This window comes from Salvia splendens, chromosome 2 (assembly GCF_004379255.2).
Source record: "Salvia splendens isolate huo1 chromosome 2, SspV2, whole genome shotgun sequence".
NCBI lineage: Eukaryota > Viridiplantae > Streptophyta > Magnoliopsida > Lamiales > Lamiaceae > Salvia > Salvia splendens.
This window is the reverse complement of record NC_056033.1, coordinates 17,182,805-17,201,334: the sequence shown is the minus strand read 5'-3', so window position 1 is coordinate 17,201,334 and position 18,530 is coordinate 17,182,805. Positions and strand designations below refer to the sequence as shown.

The window sequence follows — 18,530 nt, the reverse complement described above, 5'->3', positions numbered from 1 at the left end:
ACAAACTGACACCTTGATCAAGCAAACGCAAAAGAGAAGAAACATAAGCTGCTGGCAAATGGATTGACCTCGACCTCGGGTATGATTGTTGGAAATTTATTCGGTCTAATGCATACTTGTGAATATGTGTTTTTGTTTCGAGTCTTGTTTTCCTTTTTTCATTTTGTTTTACTTTCTTGAAATGAGTAAACCATGCCTGAAATTTGCCTTATCTTTTTTTTTCTTTTTCTTTATACTTGAGAACAAGTATGTTTTAAGTGTGAGCAGTTTGATAAGGCTCATTTCATGCATCGGTTTAAGGGTAAAATGTACTCTACTTGATCGGTTTATCGTGCAAAGTAAGTGTTAAATGTACAGGAATGCCGCATGACCAAGGCAACAAGGCCAAACTGATCAAGCGAGTACAATAGGCGAAAAAGGCCAGATTTCGGGGGAAGTTGATCAAGGGGAGTAATCAAGAAGTTAAGGAGGGGACCACTGGATATCAGAAGAAGGACATGCGAGGCTATGAGCTGGATGGTGCGCAACATTCTGTTATCAAGGACAACGTTCTAGAAGGGGACACGTGCTGAAATATGAGAAGCAAGGACGGAGCTGAGTCACGATTCTATTGCTGAAAAGCGTCGTCATTCTAGAAGAAGAGCACGTAGCAATCAATGAGTCGCTCACTCTCAGCATGAGCGAATATTCCCTGCCAAGATCGTTATCCAGCTGGAGGTCGTGCCGGGCCTATAAATAGAGGATGTGCCACCACATGAAAATGATCCGATCCTTTCCTTTCCGTCTTAGTTTAGCTTAGTTTAGCTTAGTTCAGTTCTCTATAATATCTTAGCTTAGCTTAGATAAAGTAATGCTTAGTTATAAAGGGCGATCGAAGGAGCGCTGCATAATACTTGATATCTGTCGGCGTTTTCTTATGTTTCCCGCCGAGGATCTCCTCGGTTTTACTTGCTTTCGTAGTTTATAGAGTGTTAGCTTAGTTTAAATTTCACATTGTACTGTTCTAGTCTAATCGAAGTTGTTTTCGTTTTCATCCTCGCATTTACTGCTTTAGTTTCAGTTTCGTTACGATGCACTTGACCAGTAGTTAAATTTACATTGTTCAAGTTAGCCAGTTTAATTCTGCCTAGAGTAAAATCAGTAGTTAAAAACTCCCAAGTTAAATCGTGGAAACAACCAACCCCATGTTCACTACTCACACACTCGATACACTAGCTTCTCTGTGGGATCGACCCCGAACTTGCCGTTTTACTGTTAAAGTAGTGCAAATTAGGAGTTATAAATTACTTTGGTAGGAATCGAGTGAGAGCGAGATTGCATTGATCAAGTGGCAACGACATTTGCTAACTGATCCAACCGGTTCGGTTATCTTCCATATAACTTGATCCATTCACGCAACCTCCCGTTCAAGGCCTTCCAACTCCCTCCGTCCACAAAAAATAGATCACATTTGTCATTTTTGGGTGTCCAAGAAAAATATAGCACATTTACAAAAAGGAAAGTTTTCAACAACTTCTCTTTTACTTTTTTCCCTTTTCTCTTACTAATAATATGGACATCACATTCCACTAACACTACTTATGTCTTACTTTTTTCTCTTCTCTCTTACTTTACCAATTCCACTTTAAAACCGTGTCATACACAATGTGTCCTACTTTTCGTGGATGGAGGGAGTATACTATAATTCATTACTTCAAACAACAGTATCTCAGAAATCATATACTCCCTCGGTCCCCGGAAAGTAATCCGGTTTTTTTATTTAGTATGTCAGTGAATAAAAGTCCCGGTTCATTTTTACTATAAATGTTAATCGGGTCTCACACTCCACTAACTCATTCCACTCACGTTTCATTTAAAACTAATACTGAGATCCATATTTCACTAACTTTTTTCCGCACATTTTCCTTGCCATCTCTTAAAACTTGCTGTCAAAAATTGAGAAAAATGAGACTCTTAATGTCAAACGGATAGATATAATTCATTATTTGAAAGAATAGTACATTTGTAACTTAGAAATCTGATTTGATCCACAAAGGATCGTCAATCTCAGAGCATCTCCAATGGCGGTGAGCGGACAGGCTAGCCGATTCCCGGCGCTGGCCGGTCCGCTCGCCGAAGCATTGGAACCGACGAGCGCCATTTCGGCGAAAAAATCGGCAACCCGACGCCGATTTTCGGGCGCTGGCCGATCCGCTCGCCAGTCGGCTGGCCGCCATTGCAGGCTCCCGATCGGTGAGCGATCGGCCAGCTCAATTTTTTTTTTCGAAACACTATATATACGCGATTTACACGTCATTTTCATTTCTGTACAAGAGCAATAAAGCAAAATGGAGAACAACAACGAGTCTACTCCAGTGACGAGCGTGTCTCAAACTCCCATGGTACCCCTGGGAGGTGGATGGGGTCGGCGAGTCGTCGCAGACGGCAGATGACGACAGCCCGGCACGGAGGAAGTGGACGGATGCGGAGAACGTCGCGCTGTCCAAGGCTTGGGTGAGTGTTTGCGATGATCCCCTCCATTCGAACAATCAGAGGATCGTCAACTTGTGGGCTAAAATATCAGCAGCCTACAAGGCATTTTGCCCGGAGAGGAGGCCACACAGCGGGGAGGAGTGCCGGAAGGGGTGGGATCGAATCAGGGCTGCGGTCTCCTGATTTTCGGGCTTGTACACCAATGCCCTCCACTTGCAGACCAGTGGCCAAACTGACGAAGACTGCAGGAGGATAGCGGAGAAAGCCTTCCCCATGCCCGGGCTTTATAAGGAGTTCACCTACTGGAACTGCTATGAGGTGCTGATGGACTACGAGAAGTTTTGGGCAGGTGTTGATGCTGGCTGGCCGAAGAAGCAGCGACTGAACTATGCTGGTAATTACAGTGGCAGCAGCGGTGGTTCCCACGACCTCCCCAAGGATGTTCAGGAGTTCCCGTCCCCTCCATCGTTTACTCGCCGCACTCGCCCGGTTGGTCAAAGGCGGGCGCAACGGGTAGCAAGGGGGGTCGCCCAGGGTCCCAGGAGGTCCAGTCGGCATCCCCCCCTGTTGGCAAGTCGCCAACCAAGCTCGCCTTCTTCGCGCGTCAATAAACGCAGGCTCAGATGCACAAGATCTTAGCGGAATGGAGGGCGGCAACTGACCCCGTGGAGAATAGGTTTCTTCACTCAATGCTCGAGAGTATGCGGGTCGATTTGGATGCCGCCTCGGCACAGTTGGGGGGGCTCAGACCCGAGCTCAGATGCCGCAAATTTGGGGGTCCCGAATAGCGGCGGTGACGACGGCGACGGTGATGGCCACGAGGAGTGAGGCGGAGGCGGGGGCTCGTGTGTGGAAGATGGGTTTTTTTTAAATTAATTTAAATTTTTTTTAATTAATGTACTTTTTTTAATTTTACTATTATTATTGAATTTTTCCGAATCTGTGTCGTAAATTTAATTCCGTATTTTGTGTGATTGTTAATTATTTGTTTTTTTTATTTTGTTTATTGTGGCTAGCCTATTGCTTGTCCACTTGCTTGTCCTAATGATGTGGCAGAAGGAGTTTTAGTGCTGATGATGTGGCAGGAGAAGTTTGTGGCTAGCCTATGGCTAGCTTAAAACCATTGGAGATGCTCTCACCCTTCAACCCATGAACTTCATTGAATTTGAAATGCAATTTTTCAAAGTGTTTGGGGGCCCACATGGGCGTCCCGTCCCGTCTTCAAATCCATTGAAAGTGAGCCTCCACAAACCTCTCCCATTCAACCTCACCGCGTACAATTCCCTGTACGGCTAGAACTGATTCGGTTGCGCCACCGGCTCCGTCGTCACTCCGCCCAGATTCACCGCAAAATGCCACCCACTCTCCGTCACCGCTGAAGCACACGTGATTCAATCTCTCCCTCTCCTCATCCATTCCCGCCACCTTCACTCTCCTCGCTCCGCTTCCATCCGCCTCCATCACATAGATCCCAAATGCTTCCGCATTCTTCGGATTGTGTCGATTCGAAGAAAAGGTTTCCGTTTCCCGTCCGGCGACCAGCTCGGCATCGTTTCGATCCACTCCCTCTCCGTCAGCCGCCGTATTTTGCCTTCGAATTCGCCGATCACCGCATCGACGATGTATAGGTTTTTCTGCCCCGATCTACCCGACCAGAACACCACGAGCTTCCCGTCGGGGAGATCGACGGGAAGGCGTTGTTTCCGGTGTTAGATCTGGTGAGGATTTTGATTTCCGATTAGATCTCGTCGCAATTAGGTTTTAGATCCGCTGGATCGAATGTGACTCGAGCGATCTGCACGGGTGCTTTCGCCGATTCGAAAATCGGACTGATTGATGTGAAGATGACATTGAGCAGGACTCCATGAATTGTAAAAGCTAATTCGATTTCTGAACAATGTCCACATTTTCGATCCGTCTGATTTCACGATTTTGAGGCCGGAGTTCTGATCGAAATCAACGTTCATCGCGATTAGGTCACCGGAAGGGGATAACGCTGGAAACGAACCGATGAGTCTGATCTGTTAGAAGTCTCAAGATTAGCTTGATCAACCAAGAAGGAGATGGCTTGATCAAGCCATCGATCAAGTGTGTTGAACGAGATGGCATGATCACGCCATCGGTCAAGTGTGTTGATCGTGGTCGTAATGGCGGCCAACTTGATCAAGCCATGAATCATGGTCGTAATGGCCAAGTTGATCAAGCTATGGACCGAGGTGCCAAGCCACTGGACCTCATTGTACGTTGCATCGATGAGAATGCGACAAAGAAGATTGAAGCACGTGCTGTGCAAGGAGATCCACGAGCTGAAGCCAAGGACAAGCCAAGCAAGACAGCTAAGATGGAGGACCACACTTGTACTTGGAGAGACGTGTTGATACGTGGATTAAAGAAGAAGGAATCGTTGCAGAGTTAGTTTTGATTAACAGAGTTAGTTTTGATTAACGTTGTTAAAGTATGGAGATTAAGGAGAGATTCTAGATCTTTCCAATATACAGTATATGTAATAGGATCTGGCTGCAAGTTAATGAATCAAATAAAAAAAACTATAGATCGAGCTTCCGATTTGCAACAATGTTTAATCTTGCTTTCTCCATTATGTGTTCTTGTTGTTCTTTTCATGGTATCAGAGTGGGTCGCCGATTGTGGGTCAAATTTAACTGATCCAGCAGTATATCTAGGCTTAAAATTTGGGCCAGTAGTCCAACCGATCAGAAAAACTGGTCTTGAAACTACCTATCTCTTGATTTATGTCGATGATATGCTTATCACAGGTAACTCCCCCCTTGCTATTAAGAAGGTCGTTAATCAGCTCAATGCTCATTTCTCTGTCAAAGATCTTGGTGAAGTTAGTCTTTTTCTTAGAGTTGAAATCATCAAGACTGAGCATGGCCTTCATCTGTGTCAGTCATCTTACATCAAGGATCTATTGAAAAAGGCCAACATGACTGGTGCAAAGGGCTGCCCCACTCCTATGGTCTCTGGTTGTGAGCTCAGTAAAACCATTGGTTCCCCAGTATCTGATGCCAAATTCTACAGAAGTATTGTTGGAGCCCTCCAATATGCTGTCATCACTAGGCCTGACATAAACTATGTTGTAAACAAGGTGAGCCAATACATGGCTTCACCACTTGATACTCACTGGAGAGCTGTCAAACGCATCTTGAGATATCTATTAGGTACTTGGGATTTTGGAATTCAAATTCTTCCATCAAATGGTGTTCTATCTGCCTTCTCTGATTCAAATTGGGCAGCGAACCTTGATGATAAGCGATCTACTACTGGCTTCTGCACTTATTTTGGCAGAAGCCTCATCTCTTGGTGTGTGAAGAAACAAACTGTTGTAGCTCGCTCCAGCACAGAGGCAAAGTACAGAAGCTTAGCTCATGCTGCGGCTGAGGTGGCTTGGCTTCAGTCTACTCTTGGTGAATTAAAGTTGCCTATTAAATCTGCTCCTGTAATTTGGGTTGACAACTTAAGTGCCATGGCTCTGGCTTCTAACCCTGTTCTCCATGCACGGACCAAGCATATTGAGCTTGATATTCATTTTGTAAGGGATAAAGTTCTCAACGAGGCTCTTGAACTCAGGCATGTTCCTACTCATGATCAAGTGGTCGATATCTTCACTAAGCCCCTAAGCCAACAACCTTTCTCGAAGCTACGGAACAGACTTGGTGTGGTTTCCTTAGCTTCCCTCAGGTTGAGGAGGGATGTTATAATTCTCAAGATTGGCTTGATCAACCAAGAAGGAGATGGCTTGATCAAGCCATCGATCAAGTGTATTGAACGAGATGGCGACCAAGAAGGAGATGGCTTGATCAAGCCATCGATCAAGTGTGTTGAACGAGATGGTTTGATCATGCCATCGATCAAGCGTGTTGATCGTGGTCGTAATGGCGGCCAACTTGATCAAGCCATGAATCATGGTCGTAATGGCCAATTTGATCAAGCTGTGGACCGAGGTGCCAAGCCAGTGGACCTCACTGTACGTTGGATCGATGCGAATGCGACAAAGAAAATTGAAGCATGTGTTGTGCAAGGAGAGCCACAAGCTGAAGCCAAGGACAAGCCAAGCAAGACAGCTAAGATGGAGGACCACACTTGTACTTGGAGAGACGTGTTGATACGTGGATTAAAAAAGAAGGAATCATTGCAGAGTTAGTTTTGATTAGCGTTGTTAAAGTATGGAGATTAAGGAGAGATTCTAGATCTTTCCAATATGCAGTATATGTAATAGGATCTGGCTGCAAGTTAATGAATCAAATAAAAAAACAATAGCTCGAGCTTCCGATTTGCAGCAATGTTTAATCTTGCTTTCTCCATTATGTGTTCTTGTTGTTCTTTTTATGATCATGTTAAGCCCCTTTACCGGACTCTTCACCTGTTCGAGATAAGGAATTGCATTTTCACCGGAGCGGTGATATCCGAGAAAAGCTGCTCCCGGAGAAACAAAAGGGTTGTAATGGTGGATATTAGGGTTCAGCGGCTCCGTCACTGGATAGAATTTCTGAGATTCGGTGTCAAAAATCTCGATGTGGCGGTGATTCCGGCCCTTCCGCCTTGTCGCCACGGCGATTCTCTTCATGCGGGGATCGCCGCCGGCATGAAGCAGTGGACTCCCGACATAGTAACGCGAACCGGCGGCGATGATTCCAAAAAATCGTTGGACAAATCGGCTCTGAATATGCTCCACCAGACATCGTCGGATTGCCGATGGAAAATACAGGGTGGAGTCACTCCACGAACTCGGCCACCCGCCGCGCTGGCACAGAACAGCGCCGCTGGTGGGATCGGATTCCGCCGCGCTGGCACAGAACTTGCCGCCCCAAGCCTTCCGGCTATAGGAAGTGACGGCGACGACTCCCCCCGACGGGGAGATTGCGGGGCTGTAATCGACAGTGCCATATGGAGTTAGCCGTGTGGTCGTCTTGTCGTCGTCTAGCGTTGTGGAGTAGAGGGCCGGCCAGCTCGTGAAGGGCTTCTCAGGCTGTTCGTGGGCGGAGATGAAGTAGAGGCGGCGGTTATTGATGAGGGGGCGGTCGTGGAAGAGGCTCTCCGGCGGGGAGTGGAGGCGTTCGGGATGGGGATGTTGGGCGCGGTTTAGGAAAATGTGGGGCGTACCAGACCGGTTGGAGATGTAAACGAGAGTTTTGTGGTCGTCGACGAAGTGGCTGTTGAAGTTGATGGATAGGAGTCGAGGCGGCGGTGCTCTGAACGGGGGCGATCGTCGTTGAGCTCGACGGCGAATATGTCAAAGGAATAGAAGGCTCTGCCCACGGTGTTGAAGAGTATGGTTCCGGTTGGATCCATATTTGCCAAAATACTAAGGTGATCAAATGCTGGTCGAGGGAATGTCAATTTGATGTCAGATACAACACCCACACATAGTAGTACTCCCTCTGGCCCATTGAAGATGACCTACTTTCCTTTTGGGTTTGTCCCAAGCAAGATGACCTGTTATTTAAAATGGAAACACTTTTCTTTCTACTTTATTTCATCTCTCTTACTTTACTCTCTCCACTTCACACATAAAATAGCACATAAAATAGTATATGAATATATGAAGGTCGTTAGCACAATAAGCATGGTGAGCAAAAATGGATAGAATGAAAGCAAGTCTTTGTTTTAGTAAGACAGTTGGACTTGTCTACCAGTAGATGCCAACCATATCAGTCAATATTATCGTCTCTACTAAAATTTGTCTCAAGTAATGATAGTATTATACTTACTACACAAAAACAAGATAATTATTGAGTTGAACGAAAAATAAATAGAGGGAATAAATTTTTTTGTCGACTTTGCTTAGTATCAATATTGGTCTGTGTAACATTTGAAAATATATTTTGAAGTTCATTAATTTATATAATAAGTTTGAAACAGTTAAAAATAGCTCAAACAATATTACATCGAAATTAATGAACCTTAAAAGATATTTTCAAATGTTATGGATCAAAATTGATACCTTGTTAAAGTTTGCTAACCAAAAAAAATGTTCCTTCTAAGAAATAAGGTATACATATGCTACGGAATAAAACTTATCCCATTTTACTTGAAGCATTTCTTTTTTTGGGCTCATTTTGAGAAAATGATAATCAATAATTAAAATAGAGAAAGAGAGAAGTATAACAAAGAATACTACTCCCTCCGTCCCGGACTACTCGCACATTACTTTTCGGCATGGAGATTAAGGAATGAGTGTATAGCAAAGTCAACAATTGCGGCTGTAGGTGATAATCTTTACTAAAAATGGAAAGAGTGCAAATAACTTGGGACGTCCAGAAAGGAAATAAGTGCAAGTAGTCCGGGACGGAGAGAGTATATAGAAAGTATTTTTTTATATTTTTCTCTTTCTTAGTCTAATTTTTTCAACTTTTTATTATTTTTCTATAATGACTGCGAAAAAGTGTCTCAAGTAACTGGGTCAGAAAGAGTATATTGCAGCAAGATCTACCCCTCCGTTGCCAACGGCGCTACGCCCCTGCGGGCAAGAAGGAGTATATTGGTAAGACAAAATTGCAGAGGTATGAAATGGATTTCTATACGTCTCTTTTTGCTTTCTGGAGTTTAGCATTTTCGGACAAGATAATGCACACAAATTAGTCTTTGCAGTAATAGTCACCTGTTTGATAGTTACTCAATCTTCTAACATAACAAACGAGCCAGTGAAAAAATACAGATGGAGTAGGCCGAGTGAAACCGCTTTATAATCATACGATAAGCGATCGAACACCAAAGCCATGTATTGATACTCTACTTGGCCATCAAGACGCGGTTTTCAGGAGAAATGGTGATAGGGACATACTTCACAAGCTCGCATTTTAGACCTTGCTCCTTCACCCACATAAGTCTTGCAGCATCGATGATATCCTTGCACATGTAGCCCAGCACTGCTCGATCAATGGCCTGCATATTTTTCACTATATCCTCGACTTTGCATGATTCTGAGTCGAGCAAGAACTCTTTCTTTTCGGTCCTGAACATGATAAACAGAAAAATTGTATCGTGAGAAGCCACAACATACATTATACTACCTAAAATAGATGAAAAATGGTAAGGCCATTACATGATCTCAAGTTGAGTAGAGAAATCTATGACAGGAAAATCCGAGCCATGATCTGCATCCACGGCCCAGCTGGTAAACCATGTAATCGCATGAAAATCGTCCTTGGTGAAGCCCATATCTGATACGTATTTCTTACCTGCACGAGTAAATCGCTCAGAAATTTTTTTTGTTTACAGAAAAAACAAATTCTTGGTTTTGGTGATTACTGATGTAGCTTTTCCACTGGCAAAGATGATGGCAACATGTAGCAATAGCTACACCTCTCAGGTAACTTGCTTGGGACTCAAAAGCTCCGTTTTCTTCTGAATGTTGGCGAATGCAACATCTTAAGGTCATATCTGGAACAGAGTTGTGTGCATGTTAATATGTTGTATAAGCGAATCTCTGTTGCAATAAGACAGTTGCCAGATTTTCAATTACCTGTCGCAGGCCCACAAAGATGTTTGCCGATCGCAATGTAGCCAACTCCTTTTAATGAATCCACGCCATTCAAATCCAGATCCTCAACTGCAAGTAATGATGTTAAGAAGGTCGAATCGAGTTTGGAAAAAGAAAAAAACAACTAGATCTTGGCAGTGGAATCATAAACTGTGATATTCTTGGCCACATATACGTTTCTTAGAATTAACAGAAATCTGTAGAGCACAAGCGTGTACTAGTAGTCCCGACTTCTTGTATTTCAGAAAAAATGGCATATGTGCCTACACCACACTCCTCGGGGAACATTATTCTACATCTTAATCAAAGTACTTCACATCTATACTAAACAATGTTTATCGCACATAGATGATATAAGTAACGGAAAAGCATAGTCCACACCAAAGAATAAATAAGCCACTTTTACTTCACATCTAGGTACTTCTCAGTCAAATGCTGAGGTGGATTGAAACTTTCATGCTTAACAATTTCAGAGAGTGTGTGTAATAAAAAGTGGCCTGTTTTCCAAAAAATAAGAGCTAGTGGTAAATCCTTAACCCGATAATGACAAACCAAACCAGCTATCAACCACAGGCTTAAGCGGTAAACTAATTTCTTTACCATATGATAATGATCTTGTTGTCAAGTAGACATGAAGCTATATGCCTATAACTCGAGCTCCTACGACAGCTAATGAATTTGACACAATGCTAGAATACATGGCAAAATTCATTGCAAAAGATGTGCATGCCAATTCTTCATGTCCATGGCTCTTTGATGGAAGTGTAACTATGTTGTGAATATAATTCCATGCTGTCGCGGCTGAAGTTACAACTTACAATAAAGGTTACTCGGCAACTTAGTCAGAACACATTAACAAGTAACAACAGAAACTCCATACCGGTATAGAGCTCAATGACCACCACTGTCATCCACTTCTCGAGTTAAAGTTTAGTGCCATAAATACAAACAAGTGACTAAGCAATCAAAGCTACATAAGTTTACACTAATGATACCAAGACCTTCTTACTCAAGATGTCTGGAAATTACAAATGAGACAAATTGAACACTGTATTCTGTATAATAAAGAGTTAAGTTAATCAAGTGAATTGCCCGCAAAAAATTATCTTCAGGTCAAAATCTATAGAATGACTTCAAGCAGAAAGCTCCTAAAATACAAGCCCGTTTTTACAGACAGCATAATAAAGAACCAAGGCATTTGGAAGAAGATTTGGAGAACATACTGTCGATTCTCAACCTCTCTAACACTAAACTCTCTTTCTGTCGCAAACTCCGATCAGCCTGAGGAGTAAGCAAGAATGTAAACAAATTAGAACCATGAAATACAACAGAAGCACAACGATATCATCACACATTCACACCTAAATTCATGATTTCTGATGCAAAGTAAGAGTCTGTTCAAACAAAGTAAGCACAAAAATGGTTTAGAAAGACACTAACTTTCAACTTATACGACTTCCGTTCCACCAACAACACCTTCTTGATCCCATAACAATCGGCTAGAACTTGTGTCAAATACCCCCTTCCGGCACCAAACTCGACCACAGCAGGAACATCACTATCCCTCTCCCTCTCAAACTCTTTCTTACAATCCTTCTCCTCACTTATTTCACCAGAAATCAAGCAAGTTTCCTTCAACACCCCAAAATTTTCTAAATTCCCAAGAATTGATGCCTGTTGCAGCACATGTTTCTCCTTATAAGGGAGTTTCCTGAAACCAATAATCACTTGATAAATCAAACTCGATTAAAACTGCTTATTTACACACAAAAAGATACTTCAATTTTTATTTTTATTTTAATGTCCTAAACTTTGAGAAAATGTTGAAATATAGCATGTTTTTGAATCAGCAACAACAATGTCAAGTTTGCCATCAACTTTGCCGTTTTAGAGCAAGTTGGTGTCTGAGCTTTCTTCACCCTTTTCTCGTGAAATCACTCAATTTAACGTCAAAATCATCATCTTGGTATGACAAAGCACATATATTAATCAAACATATCTTATTCTACAACAACTGAATATTGCTGCTAATATCAAACTGGCCCTAATTGGACAATTTGTCAAAGCTCATGACATACATAAAACAATCAACAAACAGAAATTGGGTGAAAATTCATGTTATAAACAATAATGAATGCCAAGATGAAAAGATTCTCAGTACTACTTGTCAACTTCTCTATTAGTCCAAATGCTACAAGCTTCAGGAATCCTGTAAGAATCAGGAATGGTGCTGCATACATCAGCATGTACAGACTTGATTTTACGAATCAAGTCCAAAAAATAGGGCACATCCATTGAATAGACGGCACTCCTCTTCATCTCCGATGTAAAAACACAATCAGATTTCGATTTCTCTTCTTTCTCTTCATCATCGTCTGATCCGGCATTAATCCCCTTTCGATAGAAGGGTTGGCGGGAGAGTGATTGTGTTTGTTTCAGCAGCGGGCATCGGTTTAAGTGACTCTCGAGATTTTCCTCGAGCACGGAGCTAGCAAAGATGAAAGGAAATAAATCGGTTAGGAGTAGAAAATTGGAAGAGGTGAGAAGGGGATTATTACTGAGAAGGATCGATTGGGCATGGAATCCACTGTGCGTCGGATCTCTGCGTGTGGTTCCCGCAGAATCTGGACAATTGAAATCAGGAATTCATCAGCATTGCAAATTCAAGTTGGGGATTAAAGGTGTGGCTTGGGCGAGAGAGAGAGAGAGAGAGAGGTTACGGGGAATCGAGGAGACGGGAATTAGCACACAATCTCCTCTTCTTGGGGAGCCAGAATTTGCAGTGTGTTGCCATTTTCTTCTGCCTATGCTTACACCCTACAGATTTAACTGAGTTCTCACTCAAAGAGGGACGTTTTTATATACTCATCCATTTTTTTTTAAATAGAAATATTTATAATGGCACGCATTTAATATAAGATTATTGAATTGCTTCAGTATCACATTGGTGTTGAAGATTAGATTTATTCGATATTACTAAGTTTGATATAATGCATTGCTGATGAAACACAGGCTATTCGATTTTGGATTTCTTGGCAATTCAAGAATTGGAATCGATTGTCTAAGAACAAGTTAGTGTAGGAACGGAAAAACTGAATTTTGCTTCAATTTTATTGGTTCAAAAAATTCAATAATTAAATTATTCTTGTTTTAATTAAAAAATAGTTTCTTCTTTAATTTGTAAGACGAAATTAAATTAATCCGTGGAAACAACATAACTATTCCTTATCAAAAAATTAATTCGGATAAAAAATTAAAAAGCTCAATATCTAAAAATTGAATTAATAACAGAAGCAACTGATATTTTCTTCCTCCACAAATATTTTTACTTGCTTCGAATTTAACTCGAATGTGATATAGTTCTTAAAATTAGATTCATTTTAAAAGTTTAGATGTTTGAGCTGATTTTTAAGTTAGCTATAATAATACAGTAATTATAAATAAAATAATATAAATCGGACTTCTAACTTGGGCCGATTGATTAAAGTCCTGAGTCGACCAAAAATGACAGGCCCGGAATAAAAAAAAGCCCAGCAATTTGTGAGCAAAAAAACCCTAATGTATAAATAGGAGGTCTCCCCCCATTTCCCCAAAAGCCATCATCCTCTTCTCAAGATGCAGATCTTCGTGAAAACCCTAACGGGTAAGACGATTACCTTGGAGGTTGAATCCTCCGACACGATCGACAATGTGAAGGCCAAGATCCAGGACAAGGAGGGCATCCCGCCGGACCAGCAGCGCCTCATCTTCGCCGGCAAGCAGCTCGAGGACGGCCGCACCCTCGCCGACTACAACATCCAGAAGGAGTCCACCCTCCACCTCGTGCTCCGCCTCCGCGGCGGCGCAAAGAAGCGCAAGAAGAAGACCTACACCAAGCCTAAGAAGATCAAGCACAAGCACAAGAAGGTCAAGCTCGCCGTGCTCCAGTTCTACAAGGTCGATGACTCCGGCAAGGTACAGCGGCTCAGGAAGGAGTGCCCCAACGCCGAGTGCGGCGCTGGAACTTTCATGGCGAACCACTTCGATAGGCACTACTGCGGTAAGTGTGGATTGACCTATGTCTACAATAAAACCGCTGGAGATTGAAGATTTTTTTCATGTTTGTTTTTTTTATAATTTTCACAGTTTTAATCTAGGGTTCTGTTGTTTTGGATTTTGGTTTTGATACTCAATTTTAAGTTTCTGAATTTGTTTTGCTTCTATTTCTGCTTTTTGTTACAATTTTGCATTACTGTTATGTGTGGGTTAACAATTTTGTTTGATGAATTCCGCATTTTTACTGTGAAAATCTGTTGAGTTTTATAATTCGGTGTCGTTTCGATTGTTGGAAACAATTCAATCATAGGGATCAAATATATTGATCCAAATTCTGAATTTGTGTTTCATATAGTAAATGTTCCGTTGTTTTTTTGTTAGTAATAAGATAATCACTTAATGGAATCTTGGATTGGGTTTTTTGTGGCTAGTAGATAAAATAATCATGAGACTTAATCTAGGATCGGATGTTGTGAAATTATTTTAGTTAGAGGGGAATGACTATAACTAATTATCACATGATTATATGTTAGGATCGAATCATTCATTAGGATTTAGGATTGAGTCATGAGATTAATCTCAAGAACTAGGGGTGTGCATTCCAGTTTCGGTTCGTTTTTTCACCCTAATCGAACCGAACCGAACCTGAAAAATCGAATTTCGCCTAAAACTAAAACCGAACCGAAACCGAAAACTGAACTTCATAACCCGAACTAAATCGAAAAAACGAAATTATATAAAAATCTGAAAAATTGAAAAACCTTAAACCGGAAATTGAATTAGAAAAATCGAAAATCGGGAGAGAAAGAAAACAGTACATAAAATTAGAAATTTTCAACCTACATAACATAATAAAAATGATAATATCCCTAATCAATCAAAGGCATCAACCAACAAATACAAATATACAATCAACATTCCACAATAAAAAACGTCAACCAAAATGTCTTCAATAGTTTCAACACATTACATCAAGTGCAAGCAGGTTTCAACAAATAATGGAGATTGATTAATTTGTTGAATCTTGAGTAGACATCAATGCAATACCTACACAAAAAAGAGTTATATAAGTACTATAAATGAAATAATCAATAACAAAAAACGTAAATTTATAAAACTACCTTCTTCTATCTTTTAGACATCTTCAAGAATTTCTTCAACACTAAATTTGAAAGATTTGCGAAGCCAATTTTGACCACAAACAAGATACTCGACAACTTTAGGACTTAAAGAGCTCCTAAATGGATCAAGAACTCGGTCACTAGTGCTAAAAGCGGACTCAGATGCTACAATGGAGATAGGAACTGCTAGAATATCACAGGCAGATTGGGAAAGTACATGATATTTATATTCATTATTTTTCCGCCAATCCAAAAGGTCAAATTTTGGCCCACCACTCTCAATATCCTCCTTAAAATATTTATGTACATCATTGACTTCATCATGCCTTTGGTGAAAAGTCTCATACAAGGAACCCACCATTTTCATAGCATTCTTCAATACATCATTATCATCACGTGTAGCATTCAATTTCAATTCTGCATGTCCTACATTTTGTTGGACAATTGGTTGTTTGTAATCACCACACATATTAACTAATTCAGCCTCAACATCATTTCCAAATGAGTTAGCCAACTCCTCATCGTACATATGTGCCAACACAAGTTTCACCAACTTCAACTTGTATCGAGGATCAACAACAACAGCCATGAAAATGAGCTTATTCATCTTCTAGGATTCCCCCAATACTTGTCAAATTTTTCTTTCATTTTCTTTGCCATGATACTCAATTCAAAATCATCACCCTCTATGAAAGCCTTCAACAATGCATGCACTTTGTAAATCTCATGAAGAAATAAATTAGAAGTAACATATAAAGATCCAGAAATCCTATTAGTTGCCTCATAAAAAATCCTCAAGAAATTCAACATTAATTTTGCTTTCCTCCAATCTTCCTCTTTTGGCACCCCGTGAACTCTATCTCCATCCACATCCTCATCCTCATCAACTTCAAGATCCTTATGCCTTACTTCAAGATCCTTTTTATATGATGAGTCTATCAACTCATACCTATAGAAAGCTTTCTCAAAAGTTATCGCAGCTTCCAACATCTAAGCACAACATGCTCTTACTAGATATTTTTTCTAGTTCACAACACTCCTTAAATTTGCCCAGCCTTGTAGATGAGTGCCTAATAAACCGAACTGCATTTCTGATTTTCTTCACCGTAGGCCCAATCTCTTTCAAGCCTTTTTGCACCACTAAATTGAATATATGAGCAATGCACCTCATATGCATATAGTCACAATTTCCTACACTTCCCCCCCCCTGCCTAATAGTTCTTTTCAAATAAACCAATGCAGTATTATTCGAATAAGCATTATCAACGGTAATCGTGAACACCCTATTGATTCCCCAATCATGCAAGCACTTCTCAATTTCCAAACTAATATCAATACCTTTATGACTAGAAATTGGACAAAAATTAATATTTTTTTTGTTCAATTTCCAATCATTATCAGTATAGTGAGCAGTCAAACTCATGTAGTTCACCTTTTGACAAGAAGTCCATGTATCTGTGGTAAGACACACTCTTTGGTTGGCCGATTTAAGCAATGCCATGAGCAATTTCTTTTCATCTTCATAGAACTTAAAACAATCACGTGAAACTGACCATCTAGATGGAATCTTAACTTAGGACATGACTTCAAACAAAAGTATTTAAAACCCTCCCCTTCAACAAACTTAAAAGGCAACTCATCCATAATGATCATATAAGCTAAAGCTTTCCTAACCTCTTCTAGCTCAAAATTCCAACTACTAAGTGATGAGCTTTGACCAGATTGTAACACCAACCGTGTTTGCCTAGGACTTGTAGTTGAAATTTTATTGCATTTACTCAAATGTGCTTTAAGTGAAGAAGTGTCATTCTTAGATTCTCCACACAATGTTTTCGCACAATGCACACACTTTGCTCTTTGTTTCTTATTGTTATCTAAGAACGGAGTAAAATGATCCCAAACCTCTGATCTTTTCTTCATAGTTTTCCTCTTTTTTGCCTCTCCTTTGTCTTGAGGATCCTCAGATGGAGTATCTTCAGTTGCATTATTTTCGATGGTATCTCCAACTGCTTCACTTTCATCACACAACATCTATAATAAGAAATATTCAGAGATACTTAGCAATCAATTTGTAACTTAACAATACATAAATTACATCAAAATTAATGAATAACTTACATTACAACTTGATGTTGAATAATCTATGTTGTAGAGTGGAGAAAAACCGTCTACCTTTTACTTACTAAATCTGAAATCTGCAAGTACGAAAGAAACATGTCAAAATTAGCATAACAGTATAACACTTTCTTCTTCTACACAGCAGCAGCGGCTACCATTTAACAGCTACATTTAATCTGAAATTTAATTGACAGAAATCAAATAATCTGAAATTCAATTGAGAGAATCTGGAAAAAAATTTAATTGAGAGAATCTGAAAAAAAAATCATTGATAGAATCTGACACTGTGGAATAATATGAAACAATCTAAAATTTAATTGATAGAATCTGAAACAATCTAAAATCTGAAACAATCTAAAATTTTCATTGATAGAATCTGAAACAAAAGGAAAAAACTAATAATCAATTAATCATACTTCCATATTAAGAACTAAGTAACTTAATAAATAAATGTTGAATTATTAGAGGGATGGAAGAATTTGCAGGCTTACAGCTATGGGTTTAGGGATGCAATTGAAGGTGTATGTAGAGATTTACCTGGAGTCGGAGCTGTGGAGAGTGGAGAGGACGGTGTGAAGGGCCGACAGGAGCTGGAGGGGTGACAGGCGACGGCTGGAGGGGCGACCGGCGACGGAGGACGATGGAGTTGGTGGAGGGATTTAGGGTTAGAGGAGAGGCGGCGGATCTGATTCAGAATTCAGAAACGTGAGTTTCCAATTAGGACTTTTACTTTTAGTTATAATTAAATAATAGTAACATATATATATAATAAAATAAATAATTAATTAAATTCAGTTATTTGGTTTTTTTCTTTGCCCGAACCGAACCGAAAAATCGAAATTTTTTTATTTTCAAAACCAAACCGAAATAACCGAACCGAATTTTAAAATTTCGGTTTAGTTCGTTCGGATATTCAGTTTCTGGTTTTTTTTCTCACCCCTATCAAGAACTAAACAGAATTTATGCATGCTCTCGTACACCAATGTAAGGCCAATTTTGTTTGTGCACAAGTTTTAAGAAATGTAGTAAAAAGTGAGTCGAATAGGTTAGTGGATTGTTGTCCGACTTTTATATACTCCCTCCGCTCCATAGTAATAGAGTCATTTTGTCTTTTTGGTACGTTCCATAGTAATAGAGTCATTTCCTTTTTTAGTAAAAGTCAACACATTTTTCCACAAGTACTTTACTCTTTCTTACTTTTTTCTCTCTTCATCTCTCTACCTTTTTCATTTTCCACTTTATTCTCCATTTACTTAACTCACCTAACACAATTTTTCTTAATC

The 18,530-nt window shown here is 40.4% G+C and overlaps 2 protein-coding genes and 1 long non-coding RNA gene across 4 annotated transcripts; 1 reads left to right on the top strand and 2 right to left on the bottom strand.

Annotated features, from left to right (window-relative positions):
• Nucleotides 1-8,985: 8,985 nt before the first annotated feature.
• On the bottom strand, nt 8,986-12,828 carry LOC121790384 (tRNA:m(4)X modification enzyme TRM13-like). 2 transcript variants are annotated; one of them, XM_042188618.1, is made up of 9 exons: nt 12,694-12,828; nt 12,532-12,597; nt 12,138-12,461; nt 11,414-11,684; nt 11,197-11,254; nt 9,956-10,042; nt 9,742-9,873; nt 9,536-9,671; nt 8,986-9,445 (listed from the first exon to the last, which is right to left on the bottom strand). In XM_042188618.1, exons 1-9 carry the CDS (start codon nt 12,765-12,767, stop codon nt 9,223-9,225), a joined length of 1,371 nt encoding a protein of 456 aa, XP_042044552.1. In that variant the 5' UTR covers nt 12,768-12,828; the 3' UTR covers nt 8,986-9,222. The 2 variants fall into 2 exon arrangements, with proteins under 2 accessions (XP_042044552.1, XP_042044560.1); XM_042188626.1 differs by having other exon boundaries at nt 9,536-9,653.
• Nucleotides 12,829-13,569: 741 nt separating this feature from the next.
• Nucleotides 13,570-14,175, top strand: LOC121762219 (ubiquitin-40S ribosomal protein S27a-like). The gene has a single exon (XM_042158034.1). It carries the CDS (start codon nt 13,589-13,591, stop codon nt 14,057-14,059), a length of 471 nt encoding a protein of 156 aa, XP_042013968.1. The 5' UTR covers nt 13,570-13,588; the 3' UTR covers nt 14,060-14,175.
• A 2,693-nt stretch (nt 14,176-16,868) lies between these two features.
• LOC121780424 lies at nt 16,869-17,953 on the bottom strand. The gene is made up of 2 exons (XR_006046014.1): nt 17,785-17,953; nt 16,869-17,324 (listed from the first exon to the last, which is right to left on the bottom strand). It is a non-coding gene; the product is annotated as an uncharacterized LOC121780424 (long non-coding RNA).
• Nucleotides 17,954-18,530: the final 577 nt, after the last annotated feature.

Coding starts and splice junctions, on each gene's coding strand:
- LOC121762219 (XM_042158034.1), top strand. CDS start 13,589: ATGCAGATCTTCGTGAAAACCCTAACGGGTAAGACGATTACCTTGGAG.
- LOC121790384 (XM_042188618.1), bottom strand. CDS start 12,767: ATGGCAACACACTGCAAATTCTGGCTCCCCAAGAAGAGGAGATTGTGT. Junction 9,672..9,741: donor CCAGTGGAAAAGCTACATCA/GTAATCACCAAA, acceptor TTACTCGTGCAG/GTAAGAAATACGTATCAGAT. Junction 9,446..9,535: donor TCTACTCAACTTGAGATCAT/GTAATGGCCTTA, acceptor TATCATGTTCAG/GACCGAAAAGAAAGAGTTCT.